At 36.5% G+C, this 27,533-nt stretch overlaps 2 protein-coding genes across 2 annotated transcripts; both read right to left on the bottom strand.

Moving 5' to 3' along the window:
* Positions 1–2,167: 2,167 nt before the first annotated feature.
* On the bottom strand, positions 2,168–2,683 carry LOC113298366. Its single transcript, XM_026547422.1, has one exon. It carries the CDS (start codon positions 2,681–2,683, stop codon positions 2,168–2,170), a length of 516 nt encoding a protein of 171 aa, XP_026403207.1.
* A 22,223-nt stretch (positions 2,684–24,906) lies between these two features.
* LOC113325287 (probable E3 ubiquitin-protein ligase ARI8) lies at positions 24,907–26,472 on the bottom strand. The gene has a single exon (XM_026573486.1). The coding sequence runs from the start codon at positions 26,433–26,435 to the stop codon at positions 25,218–25,220; it is 1,218 nt and encodes a 405-aa protein (XP_026429271.1). The 5' UTR covers positions 26,436–26,472; the 3' UTR covers positions 24,907–25,217.
* Between the last annotated feature and the right edge of the window lie 1,061 nt (positions 26,473–27,533).

The following is a 27,533-nucleotide window of genomic DNA, read 5'->3' as shown; positions in this document are numbered from 1 at the left end:
AAACCCTTGAGCCTACTAGAAGGAATCTTCTGACGCTTTCCTTTACCCATCTCACCGAGATTATCTTTTGTCCCACCTTCAGCCGTGACATCAGTGCTAATAACAACATTCTCCTCAGGTTGTTGTTGAGTGTCTTCTTGTAATTCTTCAGTTTCACAATCAATCTCATTCAGTGATTCATCACCTCTAGGAACAGGTACTTCTTCTCCCCTTTCTTCATCATCACTCCAACAAACATCATATCTCGACTGAATAATCTCAGTTGACTTACCAGGTATACTGGTTATATAAGGAAACTGATGCTCATAAAACTCTACGTACCTTGACACCAAAAATTGTCTTGTGTATAAATCATATACTTGCCACGCCTTTTTACCAAAAGGATAGCCAAGGAATACACACCTTATACCTCGACTTGCGAACTTATCCCCTTTACTACTTTGATCATGTACATAACACAAGCATCCAAACACCTTCAACTGATTATATGGTGGCTGCTTCCCAAACAGGATTTCATAAGGAGTTTTGTTGTTTAGAATAGGTGTAGGCGTACGATTAATCAAGTATGCCGCAGTCAATGCACATTCCCCCCAGAAACGTATTGGTAAATTGGCTTGAAATCTCAAAGCTATTGCCACATTCATTATATGTTGGTGTTTTCTCTCAACTCTTCCATTTGGTTGAGGCGTACCGACACATGATGTCTCAAAGACTATCCCATTAGTCTTAAAATATCCACGCAATGTATGAAACTCGGTTCCATTATCACTTCTAACAATTTTGATTTCTTTACTAAACTGACGTTCACAAGAGCAATAAAATTAAGAAAAATCGATTCAACCTCAGTTTTGCTTTGAAGCAAATAAATCCACACACCTCTTAAAAAATCATCTACTATTGTCAGAAAATATTGAGCGCCACAAGAAGAATACGTCTTATAAGGAACCCATAAATCTATATGAACTAACTCAAATATACAACTGGATTTACTCAAACTACTAGCAAAACTACTTCTACGATGTTTTTCTCGCGGACAAATATCACAAGCATCATTATTCTTCTTCAATAACCTACTCACAACTGGTAGCTTTTGTAAAACTTTCTCTGATGGATGTCCCAGTCGTCGATGCCACAACTCATACGTATTTTCACTGACAGCAAGTACTTTAACTGGAGGCACACCATAGAAAATGTATAGTTCACCTTGTCTCTCACCCACTCCAATCACCTTCCTCGTCAACCGGTCCTGTATAAGACATAAACTGTTAGTACATTAGACATTGCATACTAACTCATCAATGAGCTGTGTAACTGAAATTAAGTTACAGGTTATCTGAGGCACGTAAAGCACATTATCAAGTCTCAAACCTCCAGGAAGAATAACAGTTCTTATTTTCTCAGAAAGGGCATATTTTCCGTCTGGCAGTCCAACAGAACATGTCCTAATATCTTTCACATCTATCATGTCATCTCTTTTACACGTGACATGGTTTGTAGCTCCTGTGTCTACAATCCAGGGTGTTTGATTCTTCTTACCTTGGAGCTGGGAACTGAATTTTCTTGAATTCAAATATTCAAGCACCTGCTGGACCTGACTTGCGGTTACTCCTGTCAGTCCTGATCCATCTGCTGAAGACGAACCACCAGATTGAGTTGTCGCTGCTGATATATTCAGGTTGTGTACACGAATGTTTCCTTGTCCTCTACCTCCTCTGCTATTCATAAAACCAGCACCAGCACGCCCTCTACCACCGGTCCTGCCTCCTCGACCATATCCTTTTCCACCTCTTGGTCTGTCTCCCCACCATTCAGGGTATCCAATAAGCTGAAAACAGCCTTCATCTGAGTGCCCTTCTCTGCTACAATGCTTGCAGTACTTGGCAGGATCATACGAGTTGTTGAACAGACGCTGATCAGGCTGCACCATGAACGCCATTACATTATCTTATATCTCTGTTGACACAGCTCCATCTCCCAATCTCAGACGCTCTGAGTTCACTATTGTCTGGTAGGCTACATCTATTGACGGCAGTGGATCCCTTTCCAGCAGCTGCTCACGTAAGGAACCATACATAGAATCCAGGCCAATCAAAAAATAATGCAAGAAATCTTCTTCTCTCAACGTACTAACCTGAGTTGCAATTTTACAAGTGCACTGACCACACCTTCACTTAGGTATCTTCATATAGGTCACCATCTCATCCCATATTTTGTTCAATCTCCCATAGTAAACAGCTACATCCTCTGTTTTCTTTTGTTTGCACTCACTCAATGAGGCCTTCAACTGGCAGATCCGTGTTCCACTCACAACACAGAACCTTCTCTTCAAGTGTGTCCACAGCAAGCTTGCATCATCATAGTTTCCCAATGTCGATCTAATTGATGTCTCCAACGTGTTGCTGATCCAGGAAACTAGCATTGAGTGAACCGCAATCCACTCTTCCAACTGATCAGGTTCTACGGGTTCTGTGATAGTTCCATCCACAAAACCAAACTTCTTCTTGGCTATCAATGACCTTCTAACTGCTCTATCCCATTCATCATAGTTAGTTCCCTTTAGAACAATCGGAGTGATGATAATTCCTGGACCATCACTCGACCCCAGATGATACACTGGGTTTTTCTTCTGCATGCCGTTTTCCATATTCTTCCCTCTGTGTGATGATTCTGTGTCATCAGGCATTCTGTAGGTTTTAGGGTTAGGGTTCTCTCAAGCGGCTCTGGCTCTTGATGCCATGTTAGATTTTGTGAATATTTTCTCGTATCTTTTCTCATTCATCAACTCCATATTTATACAAGACCAAACTTGGGACTCAAGTCACAGACAGACTTGATTCCTATGTACTCTGGACTCTCCTAATACAACTCTAGCCCATGTCCTAATAAAGCATATATATATTCTGTTAAGAAAGAAGAAGCAATCTATAATATTAATTAGGGTTTACCCATTTTAATAAAGTGCCACACTTTAAATTTGATGTTTAAGAAAGTGCCACCGTTTTTTTAAGAATTTATTTAATGCCACACATTTGACCTTTTCCATCCCGTTTTTTTGAGAAAACGGTTAACTGTCGTTAGTGCCTACGTGGCAGTAAATCAGCCCTAGTAAAAGACATTTAACCCCCCAAACCATCTAACTAGGACTGATTCAAATCGATCTAATAGTGTGAGTCATTGTCTGAGTTTGGACCAACACGGATTCAAGCCTAGACCAACACCGATTCAAGCCTCCATTGCAGCATCAAATTCATTCCTGCAATTTAACATCCACGCAAGCCTTGACCACCGCGGATTCAAGTCTAGACCAACAAGGATTCAAGCCTCCATTGCACCATCAAATTCATTCTGTATCTTCATAACCAACAACACCACTCCCTTAAAAACAGCAGCGACAAGTTCTCATTTAGAACTATTTTCACGACTTGAAATCTTTGTCCAAAACTCTACTGAATTCCAAAACCCTTGTAGTCTACTTCATCTAGTCCAGAAATACATCCAGCCATGGCAGTCAACAGGCAGCCGCAACGAGAACTCGATTGTTGATTTTCGAGTGAAGCAGGTGGTTCAAGCAATTCAGCGAACACCTACATGCGTTCTGCTGGTGGCATATCAAATTCACATAAAACTGATTTATTCACTCTATCATGTTTTCAATCTAACACGGCTCCAAAGATGGGATCATTTCTATTCAATTAATCATACACTTAGATTTTAGCAAACTGCAAGGCATCAGTAGGATAGAAGAATGCTGGTGGTTGAGCAAACATACATCCGTTTCGTTTTTAGAACCCACTTTGTTTGAACTTGAATCAACTAAATTTTGCTTAGAGAAGTTCTTATGCTAGTTTGTCTCGAACAACAATTCCCGTAATTATTCTTTCAACAACAAACTTATTGTCAAATCACTGACCCATAGAAACAAACACCATCTCGTCACTGTTCTTGCTTCATCACCAGACCGTAACCAACTCTCGATTTGGTTCAAAACCACAATTATCACAGCATCCATCGTATTAATATCTTGATCTCTGTAGGAAAATCAAACCCAATGTTCAATTCGTTCCCGATCATCCACGGCTGTAAGTCAGTTCAATCTCATCACCATACCCCATCAATTCTTCTTCATCTTCCATTTTTAGAGATCGACAACAACAACATCAACTCCAAATCTTCATCTGAATCACCAAGAACACCTCCAATTTCATAAGAAATCCCTAACAGATTTGATTCTCACACATCTTCAATTTTTGCTCGATTTCCATCTCTCAATTTCTCTGTCTTTTTCTCGATATAGTTTCTCAGCAATAACAGCAGCAGCTGCTTTTCTCCTCTCTTTCGACTTGTTTGGTTCACCGTTAAAACCTAAGTAAATAGCGGTATGGACATGAATGGATCAGATTTCATTTTTATGTTTTTTTTTCTAGGGTTGCAACTCTTTCAAGGATCGTAAAGGGTAAACAGGTAATGATGCACTAATTCTCTTGACTGGTTCTACGATTGTAGACCAGTTTGGTGGACCTGACGGAATATATAACTGTTGTGGCACTTTATTAATTTTCAGAAAAACGATGGCATTTTCTTAAACCTGAAATTTGAAGTGTGGTATTTTATTAAAATTCCCAAAGTTTATCAACTAACGTTTATTCTGATAAAGACCCAAAAGCTTCTTTATGATCAGTATATACATAAATCATTTATGAGTCGTAAACTACAAAAATTACTACCTTAAATAATTATAGAGCCGTCTCTACGTAGGTCACATTTTTTCAGAACAAACTACAAAATTAGTTGAGACTCGTACACTCAGGTGCCAAGTACAGAAATAGTAAAAAGGCGTCATATACTCATACATTCTTGGGCTCTTATCGGTTATCTCGACGACATTCTTGGGCTCTTTTTGGTTACCTCGACGACGAAAGCAAGCACTGTCTATGGTATTGGTAGCCTGCACATTGTTGCTTTTTGAACTGGAACCAGATAATCCTGGTGGTTATGTGCAATTATCAAATATCTATGCAGCGACTGGTACATGGGAAGATGTGGCAAGAGTAAGACCAAGATTAAATATGTATTCTGTTAATCGTAAAATCATATTTCTTCTGCTTCGTGTTTTGTTTATGTTGCGATTTTAACCTCACTGCGCATTATTAGTTTCGTTTGTAAAGTTGCGTCTTAGATTGTGAGATGGAGGCTGTATTAAAATAAAATAAAAAATTTAAAAAGAGAGGTTCTTGGTATAGATGTCCTACACCTTCTATGTAAAGTCATCCATTCGATAATGCGTTCATGTTTTCCCTACAGTTCCTGACACTTGAGAGAGAATCCTCTTCTGTGAGACGACATCGAGAAGGTTTTGACTCGTTCCTTTTTAATCTGTCATACAAATCCAAGTTTCAAATTATCATCAACTACAGCGTTCGCCTTGCCTGTTTTTGATAAAAAATTACAATCTGTGGTGTGGCAGGTGGTAAGATCGAAGATGCCTGAGGGAATCGGTTATCCTGAGCAACTGCCTTTTCCAGTCCTTCAAGATGGACATGAAATAATGGACGACGATGAGTAGTTTTTTCTTTTGATCGGTCAAATAGAAAATTAAGTAGTTATATTTTCTGAAGCTGAGCTCCATGAACTCTAAGAAATTCAAGATCAGCAAACTCGTTTCTATCCATTAATTATTTACAGACTCGACTTGGTTATTATATCTTTCTATTTTACTAGTTGTAGTTGATCTTGCTGGAATGCTAAGTTCCTGATCTTTGCAAAGCCTGGTATATCTGCCGGTATCAATTAATATTATATTTGAAGCCGTGAAAAAGTAGTGTTTCCGCATTTATAACAGTCCAATATGGCTGATGCATTTAAAAATGGGCCGTATGTTAAATCTGGGTTGTGGAATATGCTGTCGAAATTGGTATTTTTTAAGTTAAGTTAAACTCACAAGAAAAATCAATTCATTGATAACACTAACAGGAAAAAAAGAGAACAAAAGACACAGGGAAAATAATTAAAAAACAAAAGATGCAAAGAAAAAATTACATGCATGTCTAATAATAATCACTATACTCACTCGAATAATAATGCAGACGTGTGGTATTGGCGTACATTCGTCCCTCACCCCTGTTACTCATATGCAGCTCTTTCTTTGTTGCTGCTGCCTGCACCTTGTGAATGTACCTCTGACAGCCCGTCCTTGAAGGCGTTGACCAGCTTTTCAAAGTGATCCCCAGTGACGGTAGTCTGTTTCTCATGCATTTTACGGAAAGTTATGAAATCATCTAATGGAGTTTCAGAGTCCTCGCATAATTGGAATTCCTCCTCTGCAAGTCGATGAAGTCTTTCTAGTCGAGACTCGGCCTCACCTTGCAGATATTCAAAGAGCTCTATCTTTGCGTGTTCATGTTCCGGCAAGTAAAATCCAAGTGCATAGCTCCACTTAAGGATACGTCTGCATTCAATGATCTTTTCCCAAGCATCTTTAATGAACATGGTCTCTTTCTCATCATCCAGACATACAAGGAAACGAAGCTATTCCAGTTTACTAAATATCCCCATATTCTTCAAAGATTCAACTGCCTGATCCATCGACCTATGGTTAGCTACCCATCTTTCTTAGTAATGATTATGTTGGAAAACGATTTATAAAAAAAAAAAAGTTTTTAAAGTTTTAATAAAAAATTATAATTTATTGTTTTCTTTTGTGAATGAAACTTTTTAGTCCCACATTGTGGAGTTTCCATTTTTTAGTAGTTTTAAGAAACTATATAAACATTTTAGTCCCACATCGGGGAGTTTTTCTTCTTAAGTTGTATTTGTCAATTATATAAACAAATTCACTACTTTTGTAAAATCTATGGGAAATGGGTTGCTCTATATTTAGAGGGACCCCCAAGAGAAAAAAGATATTTTATGTTGTTGTCTCAAGCGTTCGAGATTTTCCTTTATGGTTTTTTCGGAGTTGTCAAGCTCAAGTTGAGCATCTACTACATATGCTAGTAATAGGTGTATTAGGGTGTTTTATCCTGGAGATATCCGTCTTGTGAGGGCTATAGCATCACTCTTGAGTGTAGCCGGGCGCTAATGTCTTAAGGGCAACGTGTTGAACACGTGACTCACTCTGTTTTTCCAAAGTTTTGCCTTGTTGCTGTTGCAGAGATATAGGGAGCTCATTCGTTTCATCAAATCGATCACTTCCATTATAAAGAAGCTAAGTATCAATAACTTTTGCTTATTTGATTTTTCCTTGTTTTTGATTATTGAACCCTACAATCTTAAGACATTACTATTTGTAATAATAAAAAAAATGGTTGGTTGGTTTGTGAATCATGGATGTTAATTGTGGAGTGAAAAACAAAAACGAATTTTTGGTCATCTGTAGAGTTTCGAGTTTATATCTTAACCTAGAAGGAATTTCGATGAACCCTTTTGACACAAAGTAGTAGACATCCTGATAGTTACCCACGTAAAATTTCAAAATTTTTGGAGTTGTAAAAGTATTTTTTTGATATTTTACAAAACTGAGAAACGTTCCTGAAAAATTCTGACGGGCAGAATTTTGTTGTTAACTAAAGTAGTTTTTATGGGGTAACCATGAGTTTTTTGATATGGTGGTTTAAACGAAGTTTATAAATCTATATATTATCTTAAAAACTCATATTTTATCTGAACTAAGTTTGTGAGATATGGTGTATTAGGTGATTAAGAAATTACCGTGTCCGTGGTCAGAGTATAAACGAAGTTTGTGACATGAAATTGAAAAGGAACATGGCTACCAGGCGAATGTGGATGAACACAAGTCTTCCAAAGCTGACAAAGGCGAGAACATCAAACACAACTCTAAGCATAGTCTTCATAATAAAGGTATATTTCGTAAAACTGAATCCGGCATTACTTTAATTAAGGGTGATTGTTATGTTTGTAAAATTCCTGGCCATACGGCAGTAAAGTGTAGACAACATAAAACCTTAATAAGTAGAAAGTTAATGCTAATTTAGTTGAAACAAAATGAACCATGATGTCGGAAGTTATTTTAATAACCAATGTGAGAGACTGGTGGGTGGACTCTGGAGCAACTAAGTATGTTTGTTGAAACAGAGACTTGTTCACCTCTTATCAGAGGATAAGGGATGTCGAGAAACTCTATATGAGTAACTCATCTGCGACAGAGGTTGCATAAAAGGGAAAGGTCGAGCATAAGTTCATATCTGTAATATTCTCACACTGAATGAGGTTTTCATGTTCCGAGCATATGAAATAATATTGTATCTTGTTCTCTTGAAGATGGTAAAAGATTGAAGATCTTAATTAAATGTGGAAAACTTGTTATAACTAAGGGTATTGATTTTTTAGGCAACAGTTATAGGACTTAGGGTCTATATAAGTTTGAAGGAAAATCTGATGAAGTGAACATAGCTGATTCTTGTGCTTTCTTTTGTGTGTCTTTGAATGTTTTGCATGGTAGACTTGGAACCGTAAAATTATAAGTCAATGTATAAACTGCCTAGCATAGGCTTCGTACCCAAATTTAGTTTGGATCTTGAACACAAAAGTAAAATGAATATGCTATAAAATCTTTTAACACAAATGTTCATAGTAATTCTAATCCCTTAGAATTAATTCAGTTAGGCCTAGTTGACATGAGTTCAACCCAAAACCACTATGGTAAAAGATGGTTTATAACTTCCGTAGATGATTGTACGAGGTACTATCTTGTATAATTGCTTAGGGATAAGGATGATGCCTTAGAAGCCTTAAGATGTATAAACTTGAAGTTGATAACCAATTAGAAGCCTTGAACATATTAATTATATCCTTAAGGAGATCATAGTTACCATGTTGATTAGTTCAGGATTACCTGCGGTCTTGTGGGAGGAGGAAGTCCTCTCAACTAGTATATCCTGAATATAGTACCCTTAAGGATCAGATGAAACTCCATATGATTTATGGAAAGGTAGATGACCTTCTTATGAATATGTCAAAGTGTGGGGGTGTTTGACTAAGATTGTCATTCCTCTTCCTAAAGAACTAGATAGAAACCAAAAATGTGATTGTGTCTTCATATAAGGTATGCTGAGTATACTTCTACATATAGATTTTTGGTTGTGTGTTCTGATTTTTCATACTTTGGTGTGATTTTTCTGACTTTGTTGTGAATACTATTACATAATCTAGGGATGCTGAGTTCTTTGAACATGTTTATTCTTAAACCTGTACCTCATTAGAGATGTGTTGTTGATCCCCTAGATTTATTTTCAAATAGTCAGAACTTATCTTAAAGGAAGATGAAGTTAAGGTTGAGCCTAAGAGAAGTAAAACAATTAGACTTGAGACTTCTTATGAAGCCGACTTCATAACATGCCTAGCTTAGTCTAAGCCCTGGACTTGTAAAGAAGCCTTGATATCTACTGAAACCCCATTCTGGTAAGAAGCTTCATTTAGTGAAATGGACTCAGTCCGTCGGAACCTGACTTGGGAGGTTTATAGTTTACCTCCAGAGAGTAAGACCATGAGATGTAAATGAGTCTTTAAGAGGAAACATTAGGTATATGGAACTGTAAAAAATATTAGGCTAAGTTGGTAGCTAAAGGCTATAAACTAAAAGAAGGTGTATATTTCCTTGATTCTTATTCACATGTGACGAGATTTACTTCCGTTGAGATGCTAATTGTTATTGCTGTCATAAACAAATTAGAGATACATCAGATGGATGTTAAGACAACTTTTCTAAAATCGTGAATTAGATAAAGAAATTTACATAGACCAACCTGAGGACTTTGTAGTGAAAGGTTATGATGACAAATTTTGTAAGTTGAACAAAATTTTGTATGGTTTATAAAATAAGCACGTAAACAGTGACATGGAAAATTTGATCATGTGATAATGTGTAGTGGATTTAAGTTAATGAATCTGACAAGTATATTTACAAGTAACTTGTTAAGGATGCCTGTGTGATTGTATGCCTGTATGTTGATGATATGCTTATACTTGATACAAACATAAATGTGATTAATTCCACGACTTGAAAGACTTAGGCCCTGTTGATGTAATCTTAGGGATGAGGATTAGAAAATAATCTAACATATGTAGTCTTAGTCATTCTCATTATTTTGAATTTGTGCTTAAGAGATACAATCAATGTGATTGTAAGCCTTCTTGTACTCCGTACGATTATTCATGTAGACTCAAGAAAAAAGGGCAATGGAGTATCTTAACTTGAATACTCAATAGTTATAGGATGTCTGATGAATTTAATGAACTGTAAGAGTCCAGACATTGCCTATATTGTGAGTAAGTTAAGTAGATATAATTGTAGTCCAGAGCAATAGCATTCAGATGCACTGAGTAGAGTATTATGGTACCTAAAATACTCTATTACCTTTTATTTGATTTATCAAAGGTATCTTGCTGTCCTTGAGGGACTTTGTGACGTAAACTGGATAGTTGACTCAGAGGAGTCTAAGTCTACGAGTGGATATGTTTCATTCTAGCATCAGGGTTTGTTTTTGGAAGATTTACAAACAAACATATATTGCTCAATTCATTATGGAATCTGAGAGTATTGAGTTAGATAAAGCACGAGAGGGGGACGAGTGCCTAAGATGTTTTTTAGAAGACATTCCTCTCTGGCATAGGCCTGTGCCAGCTATATCTATACATTGTGTTAGCCAAGATATAATAGCTAAAGCTGAAAATAACTAATCTCAATCAGCGTTATTTTCATTGATTGGATAAAGTCCAAGGAGAATATTGCGCAATCTTTGACGAAAGGTTTATCCCAAGAGATAGTTAGAAATGCATCGAGGGGGAAGGGGCTTAAGCTCATAAATTAAACTTGCCATGAAGGATACTCAACCTTGATGAAAGGAGATCCCAAGATCAAGGTTTCGGATGAGACAACTAATTTGTGGTGGGTAAAGGTAAACACTATCAGAGAATTTTATTATCTGTCCCTTCCCTATGGTGTAGACGTGATAGTGTGACTGCATGTGAAGGATGACTTTTAAGAAGTCTTAATGAGTTCTATAGTTTCAATTTAAGATTGAAGTGGTGTGTAGCAGTAACACTCTTTATGGAAACTCACCTATCTGAATGAGGAAGTGGGCCGCTTCCTATGAGAATATGAGCTTTGATTCTCTAGAGCATTCTGAGAAACAGGATATGTCCAGGGCCAAATTGGACAAAAGGGCACGAGCTTGGCAGCAATCTTGGAGATATCACCCGTGGTTGTTATCACGAATTACATCAAATGCTAGCAGTTCAAGACATAGTTCATTGTCTCTAGCAAGTAATTCCGGTAATATCTCACTAAGCAAAGGTTCAAGACCTCATGGACACCTCTGCCTAAAATGGTATTTCCTGGGCTTTTTATGTGATTTTCGTTTTGATGGTTTTGGTATTACTGGAACTTATGACCTAAAGGTCACTAAGGGTTCACTAGTTCATGCTTTTTCACTTTGGTGAAAGATACCTATAGTCTCACCATGTGAGAACTGAAGATGAAAGCTCTCAATACTATTATGATTTATGCAATCCATAGTATGACTCTAGGGTCAACACACTTTTGTGTGAGGGAGAGGACGTAGAAATGACTAGTATGATTTCAACACTTGCACGATCAGTCTGTTTGGATCGTGAGGCTGGGATGTTGATTTACCAAGATCTATCTGTGTTTACATGTTTTATTGAGTTTTCATTCATGTGGGGGATTGTTGGAAAACGATTAATAAAAAAATAATTTTTTAAAGTTTTAATAAAAAATTATAATTTATTGTTTTATTTTGTGAATGAAACTTTTTAGTCCCACATCGTGGAGTTTCCAATTTTTAGTAGTTTTAAGAAACTATATAAACCTTTTAGTCCCACATCGGGGAGTTTTTCTTCTTAAGTTGTATTTGTCAATTATATAAACAAATTCACTACTTTTGTAAAATCTATGGGAAATGGGTTGTTCTATATTTAGAGGGACCCCCAAGAGAAAAAAATATTTTATGTTGTTGTCTCAAGCGTTCGAGATTTTCCTTTATGGTTTTTTCGGAGTTGCCAAGCTCAAGTTGAGCATCTACTACATATGTTAGTAGTAGGTGTATTAGGGTGTTTTATCCTGGAGATATCCGTCCTGTGAGGGCGCTAATGTCTTAAGGGCAACGTGTTGAACACGTGACTCACTCTGTTTTTCCAAAGTTTTGCCTTGTTGCTGTTGCGGAGATATAGGGAGCTCATTCGTTTCATCAAATCGATCACTTCCATTATAAAGGAGCTAAGTATCAATAACTTTTGCTTATTTGATTTTTCCTTATTTTTGATTATTGCACCCAACAGACCAGCTGTCTTCTTCTCCAAATCGTCATCTGCTCCATCTCCATTATATCTATTACAAGAATCATGATTTCTATAGGAAACAAGACATATCCAGCAAAACTCAAATCCACAAATTGAGCACGTCATATGGTTACACCCTACATCTTTCTCAATCGGTCGTTTGCAGTTTGGACAAGGCTTGGAATGAACTAATATCCACGTTACATTTTCAGACTCATCACTGTTCTTCAAAATCCACTTCTCCATTGTGCTACAGTCAACCGGACGATGTGCATCCTTGCTACAATTCCAGCAAAAGCTATAAGTGCATTCGCAAGGAACATCACAACTGTCACTACCATTCACAAATTTAATTGCTAAATCACAGTATGGTGCAGGGCACCACTTGAACTCTTTATTGTATTCAATATAAGACCTGAGAAGGTAACTAGAATACTTCTGCTTACCCTCTTTGCAAGAGAATGTGTTTATCATGTCTTCACCAACAGCAGCATTACAAGATGGCTCAGGACACCGCAACTTCAAACACCCAGGTCCATCATTGACCGATGTGCCAATGTATCCTTTCCAACACGACATACAAAAAAGATGGCCACAACCAGCCCCAGCAGCTACATCATACATCTCATAGTGATGATATTCATCGAAGCATATCCCACACGTAAGTTTCTGTTTCTTTATGCTTTCAATTCGATTAATAATTGGCTTCTCGGGAAATAAGCCAACAGCTTTACGAACATTTTCTACGTCAGCAAACCATTCGTCCTTCCATTTTTCGACACGCCAATTATAGCCAAGAAGTAAGATAACGGCCGAAACTCGTCAAACTACAAGCACATTAGATATCGACGATATATCTTTTTCTTGTTTCTGACGTATAACGTCGGTGTTAATAATGGAACAATTTTTTTGCGGAACTTCCTTTGGGTCGTCGTCAGGTAAATAATCGTCCTCGTTGAAGTCAGAATAACACATACCATCGTCATAAATATCATCATCTGAATACATATTCACCCAGACGAATATAAAACCCTGAAAACCAAAAAAGAAAGAAAATCAAAACACACATTATAGACGAAGCATACATATTCTGATAATGGTGAGAAGAAACAAAGCAATCTATCATATTAACTAGGGTTTACGGTTTACCTAAGAACGATTTATATCTAAGTAAGAACTATTAACAACTTTTTATGAACTCTAATCAAAACAAAAAGCTTCTTTATGATCAGTATATTATATATAGACAGTATATAGATCAAAAACCCTAAAAGAGCTTGTTTATGAGTCGTAAACCACAAAAATTACTACCTTAAATACATGAAACTACCTTAATATTTATAGCGCCGTCTCTGCCTAGGTCATTTATTTAAAAACCGGCTTGTCTAGGGGTGTACCAATTGGTGTGGACCAATCGGTGGACCTGCTCCTCCACCACAGGATTGGTAGGAGTGTGTTTTTTAAAATTCAAATAGCACTACACGAAATCTGGTTGTAACGTTGAAAAAATGTTAGTATCTATATATTGTAAAGTTAAAAAAACGTTGAAAATGTGCCGTTATTATTAGTGTTACAATATTTTATCAACGGTTCATTTCGTTACAATAAAATTTTATTAAATAACAGTTTAATTCGTTGGAATAAATACACCAACGGTTATCTAGTCAGCTCAAGATTTATTTGATGTCATTTTGTTGTAACGGATAGCCGTTATTGTGCAGATCGTAACAGTTGGTTTGTAACAATTAGGTGTAACAGATACTGTAGCGGCAACTTTGTGTGTAACGGTTGCTTTATTAACACCTGTCCTTCCTTGTAACAGATACAACAACGATTTTAATCGTTGTTTGGTTGATTGTAAGGGTTTAACAGTTATTGTAACGATTCGCGACCGTGATAGCTCAGTGTAACGGCTGCCGTCCGACACGTGTCAATCTATTCTAACGTTTAAAGTAACGGCTTCAAACGTTGATGATTGATTGTAACATTTTGGATATAACAGCTTGTTGTAACGATTCGATTCGTAACATCCGACTGTAACATTTGTCGTCTGCCACATGTCTATCGCTTGTAACATATAGAGTAACGGCTTTAGACGTTGACAATTCATTGTAACAATAATGAATTTTCCAGGTGTGCTAATTACTAACGGATTTTATAACGTTGATTCGATGTTGGTAAAAAAAATAGTTTTCAAAAAAAAAAATAACGTGTTTTACTGTTCTAAATAAGCTCCCATAATTGGACCCTGCAATGCAATCCATTTCTGAAGCTGCAATACAATTAGTTTTTGAAGCTTCATTGCAATTCATTTCTGAACCTGCAATACTGAAACTGAAACCCATAATTCATTTATCATTCTACAATACATACATTATCATTCTACCGGCACAAGGAATTCATTCATTCACAAATCCATACAACAACCAATTGAACTAAGGTTAATTTGTCTCCTAATTCAATTCACATATGCAAGTATATAAAATTGACATACTTACATTGAAAGCACTGCTTAAGCTTTAAAAAGTACATGGTTCCCTATATGGTTATAATAAAATGACTAGGGTTGTGTTTTTCAGCAATTTCTAAATATAAAAGTGTTGTTCTGCATTATACCTTGGATGAAAAAAAGTTGTTCATGATCAGCCAAAAGAAGTCGTCCTTTGACATCAGAGTATCCGTAACCAGCTCATGGCATCAGCTATTGCCATCGACTCCAGTATCCTGACAGAACAACAAAAATGAAGCAGAAACTCAAATTAGAATCAGCTCTAGTAGGAGAGAAAGATTCATTCGGTAATTTCGGCAATTCACTTACATGTTCATTTTCATTTTGCAATACATACATTCTCATTATAGACCAACCAGCTGAACCAAGATTTGTCTCATCATTCAGATACCTAAGTATATGTGAGTGAAACAACTGCTTGAGGCAAACAAACATACATGGTTCCCTATGTTATAAGAAAATGACAAGGTTGTGTGTTTCAGCAGTTTCTAATATAAGAAAGTTTCTAATGCATACATTCTCGTTGTTTTTATATGAACATGGCAACCTAAGCAACAAAATTTTATATTTGACAGACTTGTCACTGGGAATTTATATACATGGTTTCATATATTAAATTAAGATGAGAACAAACAATGCACTGATATAGCAAGACTTTACTCACCAATTAATAGAAGTAGAGAAAAAAATGTCTCGCTTGGTACAAGTTCTTTCCCTCGCTTGGTACAGCTTTGCAAGGCCAGCACTGTCTCGCTTGTTTAACCAGCTTCATGATTGACCCTCACACAGTGGGATTGATCTGCTTCAGGTGTTTGCATCAATGAATTCTCGAAAAACAGAGATAATGGTACCATCAGTCAACCAAATTTTCAGTAAGTAATGCAAGAAACTCTAATGTGTCAAGAGTTTACCCACCCAACTGTAATTATGTTGGTAAGTTGTACCTTTTGGAAGGAATCATGTGAAATACATACTCAAAGGGATCACAATAGGTAAAGCAAACAAACATGAGATAATGACTTGTCAATTCTCTGCAGTAGGTATTCTCCAGCTTCAGGTGTTAGCATCAGTGAAACCTCACAAAAAAAAAGACAATTGTAGCATGTAAGTGTATCAGCCGGAGGTAGCGAATGATAACAAGGAAACTAATAATTATAAAAGTTCACTCACTAGTAAAATTAGAGAGGAGAATGTTTTGCTCGTCGGGTTATCTGCATTAATCTCCTTCAATTACTGCAAACCTAACAACCATAACATCTCCACTCTGAAAACTCGATGGTAGTAAGTTGTACCTTTTGGCAGAAATCATGTAACACACATACTTGAAAAGAATGAATAGATGCATCTTGAATAGATCATAATAGGTAATGAAACAAACCTAATATTAAAATAACTTGCCAACTTTCTTCATAGTAGGTAATCTCAAGCTTCGGGTGTTAGAATACATGAAACCTTGCAAAACAAACAATTATCGGTCAGATACATGGCAGCTGAATAAGAAAATGACATGTTTGAAGAGATCATAAAAGGTATGGGTAACAAACCTGAGATTAGACCTGCGGTATCCCATGTTCGTGGGATTTACATATATGAAATAAACACAACAGATAAACTTTTGTATCAGCATTCTTGTTTACACCAAAGTTCCTGAAAACAAACAAAAAAATGATATGAAATATCAGAAGAGCATATAAGGTCTCCCTTTTTCCCTCCTTCTTTACCCGGGCTAGGGACCGACATTTAAAATGGCGGAGTTAAACAAAAAAAAAGTAAATAAAAGACATTCATATATAGATATACACAAAGCAGTAAAACCTGATACACTCGGAGAACTGTATTTTTAAGAAATATTTAAAGTGACAGAAAACTGAAAGGAACTTTTCTGGGGTATACTCTAGCTAGAGAGTGAAAAAAAGACTCCACAAGATATAAGCATCAGTTTGTATATATTAGTGTAAGGAAATCTGCACAAAAAACTATGTTTCAAACTGCTTAGTCTAGATCTTGCAGGACCAACCAGTTTGCATGCAAGACTAAGAAGTTTTCAGAGTTACACTCTAACTAAAGAATGACTAAATCAAAAGAACACAACAAAATATAAGAAGCATCATATGTATAAAAAGTAAGGAAAGTTTCACCAAAATATAAGTTCCAAAATGCTTAATCTACCGGTTGCAAGACCAACCGGTTTGCAGGCCAGATTAAAAATCCACCCATAACATAATCAGTCAATGTGAAGCATTTATCCGAGACTTGAGGAGCATCGGGTACAGGATAATGCACATCAAGAACACCCTCAATGCATACCTTCCTATCGTCATGATTAACACTCACCCCGTGACAGATTTATTCATGCGAGCCGGTAACCACATAACCTGTTGCGACTGTCTCCATTTTTCAGTTAACAAGACGAACATGAGGCTCTCCTTCAGCAGGTATAGTATTAGCAGCAGCGCCAGGTTGAATGACGGGAGAATGGATATCATGGATGTGTGCTCTTCTTTAACAATTGGAATTGTTCTGTTGGCTTGCCATGAAACTGAAAACAGCCTATAACCAAAACCAACCTATTCAATTCAATAGTTGATTAAAAAAATTATAATCTCTAACTATAAAAATTAAGGACGTAAATGAATTACAGATTGAATCTTACCTTTGAGAGAACATTTAACTTCTCTTGGATCTTCTCCATCCTTCCTTCATTACCATCTAGAGTAAATTAATTGGATTTTTCACTCGCGGCTATTGAAGAACTAAATTTTCCTTGTATTTTTTGCTTCTTGGTAATAGTCGATGAAAAGCCTCGGCAATAAATTAGATTAGATTCATCACCAAAAACTTGAGTAACTGGATCATTGGTAATATCTACAACATCCTCAAAACAAGCTTGCGATTCAGCCTTTCTCTTTTCTACGATAGCCTTCACTTTTTCCTGAAACCCAAAAGAACCAAACTGTAAACAATTAAATTTATTTAAACTCTGAAAAAAATATAATGGTCCAATACTCACATATGATTCAACTGCACTTGGTTGTACATATCCATTTTTCCCTACATGAGCCAGCATCCAGCTCTCACCACGGCACTCATAACCCTACCTTCTTTTTTGGCATGTACAATCAATATGGTCAATAAGGGTTGTCAAAATAAAATAGTTTGAGAATTTAATGCAAAGACCATTAGGTTAGAAAGTACTTACAACTATGTAGGATTTGTTGGCATGGGAGAGTCTACCTAAACAATGTTGAATCCTTCTCTTCCGCTGTTTCTCAGCATATCTAGCATACATTTCCTACATGCCAGGCTGGTAATCATTATGGAAAAATCGTTTCCAAACGTAATCATTAACACCATAAGGTCATGCTGCATCCATCTCTTCCCGAGTCTTAAGCTTTTTTAGAATGTTAAGGCGTAACTCCCATTTGAATGAACGAAACTTCTGGGGAAATAATTTTTTGGACAAATGGCCTGACACGAGACTCGTCATATGCGGAAAAAAAATCTCCCTGAAACGACGAAGTATTTTTGTCATCCATAAATAATAACTAGGTAGTTGGTCTATAAACATTGATATGTATAAGTGGAGCAAACCATAGAATGAAATGTATAGAAGATAATAAGTTACCATGAGTGTGTTCCTGACTTGGTCATTGAAGGATGCAGGAATGAGCCTCCAATCTTTGTATTCAATTGGACAGTGAACTCGAATGATTTCCCCTGCACGAGTTGCAAACTTTGATGCATATTTGCCAAATGGTATTCCACATTCATCTATTTCCACCAAGAGTCTGGGTGGAAGTTGTGTCTCCTCCAAGTCAGAATCATATTGAGTTTCATCATGAGATAGAGAAGCTTCATGAGATAGAGAACCATTTTCATAACCACCATGAGATGGAGTACTACGAATATCAGATGCATAACCAGTTTCTTTGGTAAACACAACATTATCTGAAGAGTGAGAATCCTGACTTGACAACATCTTCATACCAAACAAACCAAACAACAAACAACATATTAGGTATTTGAACTAAAATGAGAGCAAACCTAGCAGTGAACGAAAATACAAAACCCCAAATTGTGGTTGAAATCTATGGAAGGAGATTACAGCCAACAAAAGGTATAATTTTAAAGTAATAAGAACAACCTATGAAGAAAAACTTTATAACCATGTAGAAACCCTGAGTTTGGTTGTGATCTATGGAAATAGATAACAACCAAATACCAAGAATTGCAAAGCAGTAATTAAATAACAACATACAAGTAAATCTAAGAAGGAGATACCAACCAAAAAAAAACCTAATTTGAAATATATATTCCAAAGTAAAATCTACATAGATTACCTATGGAAAACGAACGAGGTACATAGATGTATGCGAGGTAAGAGGTACGGAAGATGAAAGAGGTATAAGTGAGAATGGCGAAGGAAGATTGTGAGAATGAAGGGAAAGAAATTAAGATCTCCATCTCCCTCTGTTTATATAAAAGGATTAGATTTGAAATCATTCTGAAAATTTTAGAAGGGGGGAAATGAAATTTGAGAGGGAATAAGAAAGGGTCTCTCAAACTTGAGAGGGAATTAGAAAAGGTTTCTCAAATTTGAGAGGGAATTGAAATCTAAAAGATGTATCAGAGTGGGGATTTTAGAGGGAACGAAATTTGAGACCCAAAATTGAAACCTTACTTTTTCGGACAAGAGAGAAGAGTACAATAATAGAGGAGAGATTTGCTTTTCTCTCAAAATATCTAGGTCAAAGGCGTCCGGGTCGAGGTAAAGTTGGTCAAAATTGTAGTCAAGTAGATCAAATTTGTGGTCAAGTTGGTCAAAATTATGGTCAAACACATAATCAGAAACAAAACAAGGTATACTAAGTTTGCAAGAATAACATATACAGACCCGGTGTTCTCGTCCAGGTGAGGTTTGAGGTGTGAAATATATCACATTGGATGAAACTGCAACCTATTACTGAACTCAGGTTGAAAGATTACCATATACAGACCTGATGTTCTCTTCCATGTGAGGTTTGAGGTGTGAAATATATCAGATTTTATGAAACTGCAACCTATTACTGAACTCAGGTTGCAAGATTACCATATACAGACCCGATGTTCTCGTCCTGTGAGGTTTTAGGTGTGAGATATATCAGATTGGATGAAACTGCAACTTATTACTGAACTCAAGTTGCAAGATTAACATATGTGGAATTTGAGGTGTGAAATGTATCATATTGGATGAAACTGCAACCTATTACTGAAGTCAGGTTGCAAGATTACCATATACATACCCGATGTTCTCGTCCAGATGGGATTTGAGGTGTGAAATATATCAGATTAGATGACACTGCAACCTATTACTGAACTCAGGTTGTAAGATTACCATATACATAACCGATGTTCTCGTCCAGGTGGGATTTAAGGTGTGAAATGTATCAGATTGGATGAAACTGCAACCTATTACTGAAGTCATGTTGCAAGATTACCATACACAAACCCGATGTTCTCGTCCAGGTGAGGTTTGAGGAGTGAAATATATCAGATTGGATGAAACTGCAACCTATTACTGAACTCATGTTGCAAGATTACCATATACAGAACCGATGTTCTCGTCCAGGTGAGGTTTGAGGTGTGAAGTATTTTAGATTGGATGAAAATGCAACGTATTTACGAAAATACCCATGGCGGAACAGACACATAAAATTTTCCTTGATTTCAAATTTACGAAAATACCCCCGGGGGAATAGGTCCATCAAATTTCGGTTATTTCAAAATTACGAAAATACCCCTCACGGAACAGGCGCATAAAATTTTCCATGATTATGAATTTACGAAAATACCCTTGACGGAACAGGTGCATGAATATTTTCGGTGATTTCAAAATTACGAAAATACCCCTCGCGAAACAAGAGCATAAAATTTCCCTTGATTTCAAATTTACGAAAATACCCATGATGGAACAGGTGCGTCAAAATTTTCGGTGATTTCAAAATTATGAAATTACCCCTTGCGTAACAGGCGCATAAAATTTTCCTTGATTTTAAATTTACGAAAATACCCCTGACGGAACAGGTGCATCAAATTTTTCTGTGATCTCAAAATTACAAAAATACCCCTGGCGGAACAGGAGCATAAAATTTTCCTTGATTTCAAAATTATGAAAATACCCCTGGCGGAACAGGCGCATAAAATTTTCCTTGATTTGAAAAAATCATAAAATACCCCTGTCGGAACAGATCCATTTCATTTTTAACAATCACAATCACACAAACACACACATGTATATATATATATATATATATATATATATATATATATATATATATATATATATATATATATATATATATATATATTTGTTTTATACAGCACGCACAAAATGTCTTCAAAGGGTGTGCTACAGGAAAACAGAAAAACAGAGATCACTTTCACATAGCAATCTGTGAACAAAAAATATACCGTCGTCGTATCATCCACATAACAATTGTTCTGTTTTGTTAATGATGTACCAAAAAGTAAACGAACAAATACACCCCTAGGTATCACCACTAAGTATATATATACCAAAACATACCCGTAAAAAGTTAGTTCATCCATCAGCAGTTAGAACAATCTCCTCATTCATCATCATCTGTAGAATCTTCCACATACAAGTCATATCCATTATGTCCCTGAGATTCATCTTCTTCATCTTCATCTTCCTCTTCTTCCACATCTTCATCCTCTTCTTCCTCATCTTCATCTCCGTCGATGATTTCACTTGTCTCATCTCCCTCATAGCCTTCATCATCATCGTCGTTATCTTCAGCATCCACTAGTGCTTGAGCATACTCCTTCTCTTCTGGATCAACAGGACCCATGAGAAAGTCATTACAATTGTATGCTTCTATTTCTTCCTACAAATCAGCCTGCGGGAGATGCTCTACCTCCTCATCTGGTGAGTATGGCTCAGGCACATACTAAAAAGGTTCCCAATATGGTTCAGCCTCAGATTCAGCATCAGAGGCCAGCAAATCTACTTGTGGGGGATATCGCGGCATACTTGCTACAAGTAATGCTTTTGCACGACGAAACTTTTCGTCTCTGAACTTTTCATACTCCTCTTGAAAAGCAGCTTCTTCAGCAGCCTTCCTCCAGCGTGCCGCATCATCCTCTTTAACTTTGAGCCTTATTTCATGACATGCGACGAAGTTGTTCACACGCTTCTGGAGCTGTTTCAACTGTTCAGGGGTCATGAGCTCAATCAATTTATAAGACTCAGCAAGAGGATCCTTGGAGCTGCCTTCCTCTGGTTCATCATCCGAACAACAGATCTTAAGCTTCTTTCCTTTCCTGTCTCTCTCCCTCTCATGTGACAAATCAGGACTGCGGCTCCTCCTTGACTCCATACAGCAGTGTATAAAAAGTATTGCTGCAAAACAATTACTTTGGTGTTAAACATAACCAAATACATTGCAAGAGAGACAACAATTTGCATTTTCATTCAAAGACAGATCAAATCCTAGAAACAAGCACCACGTGCTTGGTATACAAGAATTGACTCTTATTTTGTCAAGAAAGGGTTTACAAGATGTCCACATGAACATATGTTTGAAAGCTGATACTCTTGGTAATCATTTTATAGTAGATGATCTTATATTTATTGGTAATAGTTCTGAGATGATCAAGGAATTTAGAGAGGATATGGTGAAGGAATTTGAAATGACAGATCTTGGTTTAATGTCATATTTTCTTGGCATAGAAGTACAACAAACTGGGAAAGGAGTGTTTATTAATCAACAGAGATTTGCAGAAGGAATACTTAAACATTTTAAGATGGATAATTGTAATCCAATTTTAACACCAGTAGAGGAGAGATCGAAGTTAGCAAAAGAAGGATCAGGAGAGCTTGTGAATTCAACAGATTTGAAATGTCTTGTTGGATGTCTTAGATATTTGACTGCTACAAGACCTGATATTATGTATGCAGTTGAATTGGTTAGTAGGTTTATGGAACCACCTAGACAGTCACATTTACAAGCAGCAAAAATTATTCTAAAGTATGTTAAAGGAACAACTAGCATGGGAATTTTTTATATTATTTTAGAAGATCCAAAGTTAGTTGGTTATACTGATAGTGATTGGGCTGGAGATACAGAAGGAAGAAAGAGTACATCTGGTTATGGATTTCAGTTAGGAACAATATATTTATCTTGGTCATCAAAGAAGCAACAAGTTGTTGCTCTATCTACAACAGAAGTTGAATATATAGCTGCTAGAAGTTGTGCTACACAAGCTATATGGTAAAGAATCATGCTGAAGTCATTATTTCATGAATAGAAAACACCTACAACAATAGTCTGCGATAATAAGTCAACTATTTCCCTGAAAAAGAACCATGTGCTTCATGGGAGAAGTAAGCATATTGATATCAGTATCATTACATTAGAGGGCTTGTCATCAATAAGGAGATAGATGTGGAATTTGTAAAAGTGAAGAACAAATTACAGATATTTTCACCAAGTCTTTGAAGTCCAAAACCTATCATCTACTTGCTTGAAAAACTGGGGATGATCAGCAAAGAGTATCTTGGTTTAAGGGAGGATGTTGAAGATTAAACCAAGATAGTATGAAAATTATAGTATGGATCAACTAGTATAGTTGATACTGTTGATAAGGATCAACTGTGACAGTTGATATAGTTTGAGTGGATCAACAGGTAGAGTTGATACAGTCTGTACGGATCAACAAGTATAGTTGATGCAGTTATATAATTTGGAAGTTGTCGTGAGAAGCAAGTTACTCTGATTATAGAGTATTACTACGTTTCGAGTTTTCAGAGTTTGGTTTATGTTATGAAAGTTCTTTTACTTGATTGTCAAAGATGTTTATGTTTCAATAGGTTGTTGAGTCGTGAGTTTCAATTACATATCAATTAAGAGAAGTATTTTTTAGTATCTTGTCTTATTCTTTTCATTAAGTTTTTGATATCAGATTTTTTACAAAGTCCATGTTAACATTAATTACAGTGTTCGACTTCCATGTTTGCAGTGAAAAATTCTAATGTGTGGCAGGTGATAAGATCGAAGATGGCTGAGGAAATAGGACGGGAAGGAGTTGGTTATCTTGGGCAACTTCCTTTCCAGTACTTCAAGATGGAGATGAAAATATGAAATAATGGACATGGATGAGTAGTGACCTGAGAAATTTAGTAGTTATGTTTTCTGAAGCTGATCTCCGTACAGTCTAAGAAATCCGAGATCAGCAAACATCGGCATTCTACCACCCCGCTACCATCAAAACGTGAAATGTATGTAAAATCCGGTAACGGATTTTGTTGTTTTGGGTTATCCATGCGTCCTAACAAAGAAAGCCATTGTCAAGCCAGAAATATTTCTACGGGTCAGTTCTGTACGGAGAGAAGGGGTCTGTACATTTTTACAGACTTGGGCTTGGTATCTTTATTATATCTTTCTATATTACTAGTTGTAGATGTGGTTGATCTTGATGGAATTTTAAGTTTTTCCGTCTATAACAAATGTTGTAAAATTTGTCGTATTTTTTTGCACGTTTCGACGACATTGCGATTGTTGCAGGTGTTCCTCCATTCATGCCGGGAAAAAGTAGTGCTTCCTCATTTATAATAGTCCAACATGGTTGGTAATTGTATAATACCAACATTTAAGTCAAATCAAACTCAACAGAAAAATTAAATTAATTTTTTTAAAAATAAAAAAAAAAACAGAATTCATTGATAACGGATAAGAAGTGCATGAACCACAGAACAAAAGAAAAAAATCGAAAAAAAAAATTTTTAAAAAAGTATGCCTGTAAAGAAAAAGAGGAAGATTCATGGAGACTCTTAAATGGACAAGGTCAGATAAGATTCGTACCATTTTCTCCCCAAAAGTCAAACGACAATGAATTTAAGTATAATATTTTGATGATATATATTTCTTAAAAGACTCTATCTTCCTACAAAAAAAAAAGAACGCAATTCGAGATTGTAAACCTTACCATCTACATATCTTAATTTCAACCATTAATTTTGAACGGCTAATATTCAAAGGGGTAGATGATCCTTTATATATCTCGAATTGTGTCCATTTTTTATGAGATTGTAGAGGTTTATAAAAAAAACATATCATCAAAATATTACACTTAAATCAATTGTCGTTTAAATTTTGCACAAAAAAATATCAAATCTTGTTTGACCTTATCTCTCCAAGAATGTGCATGGATCCTACCGGAAAACATGTGAACTCACAAACCTGTTCCAAATAATGGGACCCCTACTTTTTTTTCCGGGAGCAGAGACCACTGGACCCACTCATGTATGTGAACAGTTTTGGAGTAGTTCACTTGACACACACGTGACACGGTCCATGTAGAATTTACCCGTAATAATAATAATAATCATTACTTAAGTAGTCATATCGACTAAACTCATTATGCAGACTAGTGGTACCGGCATGCTTCCGTCCGTAGTACCTCCGTCCGTCATACTCATCTGTAGCTCTCCTCTGTTGCTGCTGCCTGCACCTTGTGAACTTACCTCTGACAGCCCGTTCTTGAAGGCGGTGGCCAGGCTTTCAGAGTAATTTGAAGTGGCGGTAGTCTGTTTCTCGAGCTCCTCTCGGAAAATTTTGAAATTTCCTAATGGAGTTTCAGAATCCAGGGATGTTTGTAATTCTTCCTCTGCATATTGATGAAGACTTTCCAATCCAGACTCAGCCTGACCTTGCAGATACTCAAACAGCTGTATCTTCCCATGTTCATGTTCAGGTAAGTAATATCCAAATGCATAGCTCCACTTAAGCACACGTCTGCATTCAATGATCTTTTCCCATGCATCTTTAATTAACTTGAGCTCTTTGTCATCAGCCAGGCATAGAATGAAACAAAGCTCAGCTACTCTAGCACATGTCTGCATATTCTTCATATATTTAACTGCATGATCCAGTGACTTATGGTTAGCCACCCATCTTAGGTAGTAATGAGTATACTTTGCTAGGTGGTTTCTAGCTGTGTTTCTCTCCAAATTGTCATTTGCTGCATCGACCTTATATCCATTACAAGAATGATTATCTAAGGAAACAAGACATACCCAACAAAAGCGAAATTGACAAATTGAGCACCTCATATGATTACACCCTACACTTTTCTCAATTGGTCGTTTGCAGTTTGGACAAGGCTTAGAATGAGCTAATATCCATGTTACGTTTTCAGACTCATCATTGTTCTTCAAAATCCACTTCTCCATGGTGCTACAGTTTACCGGACGGTGCGCTTCCTTGCTACAAATCCAGCAAAAGCTATAAATGCATTCGCAAATAACATCAGAATTATCATTACCAACATCAAATTTAATGGCTAAACCACAGTCCGGCGCGGGGCACCACGTGAACTCTTTATTATCTTCAATATAAGATCTGAGAAGGTAATTAGCATACTTCTGCTTATTTTCTTCGCAAGCAAATGTGTTTATCATGTCTTGACCAACAGCAGCATTACAAGATGGATCAGGACACCGCAACTTCAAACACCCAGGTCCATCACCGACGGATGTGCCAATGTATCCTTGCCAACAGGACTCACAAAAATGATGACCACAACCCGCCCCAGCAGCTACATCATACATCTCATTGTAATGATATGCTTGGAAGCATATGCCACAGTTATTTTCACGGTTTGAGATGTCATGATAGATAGATTTAGGAGATGAGATGTCATTTAACTCAAATGGATTAACCATAGTTATTTTCACGGTTTGAAGTTTGTTTTCTCAAAGTTACGTTTTTGCAGTTTGATTGTCGCTGTACACACTTCAAAGATCAAAGACATATGAATATGATCTGTGATTGACACCTAATTTAAATCAAAGAAAAAAGTTACCTATCATGATTAAATCCAAAAAAAAGGTCGGAATGCAATTTGCAAATCCCAAATGGTAATCTTAGCTGATCTCTCATAGCTAAGGGAGAATCTCGCTTTTGTGAACTTTGAGATATGAAGTAGTTGGAAGGCTAGCTAATCAATCAAATTTCAGCACTCACTTCTTTTTTTATATGAAGAAGATTTATAACTTAATTCTCTAATTCAAGAATGAATGGTGAACACCTTCAGATGAGTGGATGTAGTAAAGGTGATTTTAACGATCGTTTAGCAAGAGGTTATGCAATGCAAACTGGTCTTTTTCTTCGATAAGATGCTCACCAACACTCTATATGATGTTAGCTTTACATAACAGCAAGAAAACCCCTCTTCGGACCAAGCATAATTCTAGGTTAAACTATACAATCAACCTAAACGACATAAGATTGATTAGTTCTGATCAAATTATTTATTTTGACTAATTAAAGATAAAGTACAACAACTAAATTAGGTTTTAAGAAAATAACTTAAACAACTAGCTATAGTTAGTCCATGGGTCAGATGACATCACATCTACAAAATTCCACAGTTAGAAATCTGTTAGATCTAAAATGCTCTAGCACTGCTAGAGCAAATTCTTTTCCAATACTTTGACAATGGTATCAGACGGTCAAGAGCCATATGCGGAAAAGGTATATAGAATAATTCGGCATAGCTGGGCCCACTCCCCTGAGCGAGCTTTCTTTTCTTTCCTTGGCGGTTATCAAATATCTACGCAGCGGCGGTTAGATAGGAGATGCGGCAAGAATTAAGGCTAATCCCTATGATTTTTTAGTCTAGCAACTAGATTGGCAGTCCACGTCAG

This window comes from Papaver somniferum, chromosome 1 (assembly GCF_003573695.1).
Source record: "Papaver somniferum cultivar HN1 chromosome 1, ASM357369v1, whole genome shotgun sequence".
Lineage (NCBI taxonomy): Eukaryota > Viridiplantae > Streptophyta > Magnoliopsida > Ranunculales > Papaveraceae > Papaver > Papaver somniferum.
The sequence above is the reverse complement of the archived record's forward strand: the minus strand, read 5'-3'. Positions and strand labels throughout refer to the sequence as shown.